At 45.9% G+C, this 1,211-nt stretch overlaps 1 protein-coding gene across 1 annotated transcript in view; it reads right to left on the bottom strand.

The window, feature by feature from the left end:
- Positions 1-4: 4 nt before the first annotated feature.
- LOC102254613 (zinc finger protein 501-like) overlaps positions 5-1,211 on the bottom strand; it is a gene marked incomplete at both ends in the record, with an annotated part of 1,411 nt that continues 204 nt past the window's right edge. The window contains one exon of the mRNA XM_005856355.2: positions 5-1,199. Coding sequence (XP_005856417.2) covers positions 5-1,199 — 1,195 coding nt within the window. The remainder of the gene's footprint in view (positions 1,200-1,211) is intronic.

Below are 1,211 nucleotides of genomic sequence, written 5' to 3'. Positions count from 1 at the left end.
GTCTGAAGGACTGCCCACATTCACTACACTCATACGGTTTTTCTTCAGTGTGAACACTCTGGTGTTCGTTGAGGTGACTCCTTCCTCTAAAGGACTTTCCACATTCACTGCACTCATAAGGTTTTTCTCCAGTGTGAATTCTCTGGTGGTCAGTGAAGGCATGCCTTTGTCTGAAGGACTGCCCACATTCACTACACTCATACGGTTTTTCTTCAGTGTGAACACTCTGGTGTTCATTGAGGTTACTCCTTCCACTAAAGGACTTTCCACATTCACTGCACTCATAAGGTTTTTCACCAGTGTGAATTCTCTGGTGTTCGGTGAAGTTAAACCTTCCTCTAAAGGACTTCCCACATTCCCTGCACTCATAAGGTTTTTCTCCAGTGTGAACTCTCTGGTGTGCAGTGAGGGCATGCCTTTGTCTGAAGGACTTCCCACATTCACCACACTCATACGGTTTTTCATCAGTGTGAACTCTCTGGTGTTCTTTAAGGGTACACCTTTGTTTAAAGGACTTCCCACATTCATTGCATTTATAAGGTTTTTCTCCAGTGTGAACTCTCCGGTGTAGAGTGAGGCTGTACCTATGACTGAAAGTCTTGCCACAATCAGTACACTCATATGGCTTTTCCCCAGTGTGAACTCTCTGGTGCTGATTAAGAACAGAGATATACCTGAATGACTTCCCACAGTCACTACACACATAGGGCTTTTCTCCAATGTGAAGTCTATGGTGTTGATTGAGGTTAGTCTTATATCCAAAGGCCTTCCCACTATCACTACACTCATACGGCTTTTCTCCACTGTGAATTTTCCTATGTCGAATGAGGCTAGAGATTCCTCTAAAAATATTTCCAGATTTCTTCCATGCATAATTCACATCTCCCTTGCAGACGCTATGTTGAACAACTTTCTGGTTTTGGCTGGCAGCATTTTCACATTGACCCCACTTGTTATGACATTTTCCACTGAGAATTTTCTGGGAACTCTCACTGCCACTGTGTGGCTCCTCAGTGTCGACAGGGGCCTTCTGTTGGAGAAGCTCTGAGATGGCGGGCAAGTCTTCCCCACCCTCCCTACTGGATGAAGGCAGCCCTGATAAGTAGAAGCTGCACCTGGTCACAAATGAGGCCCTGTCCACAGCTTCTTTCCAGGGCTTCTCTCCACTGGCTTCCCTCTGTTGCTGGCGAGGGTTTGCACTGAAACAGAAG

This window comes from Myotis brandtii, unplaced genomic scaffold (genome assembly GCF_000412655.1).
Source record: "Myotis brandtii unplaced genomic scaffold, ASM41265v1 scaffold10227, whole genome shotgun sequence".
NCBI lineage: Eukaryota > Metazoa > Chordata > Mammalia > Chiroptera > Vespertilionidae > Myotis > Myotis brandtii.
This window is presented reverse-complemented; position numbering and strand designations above follow the sequence as displayed.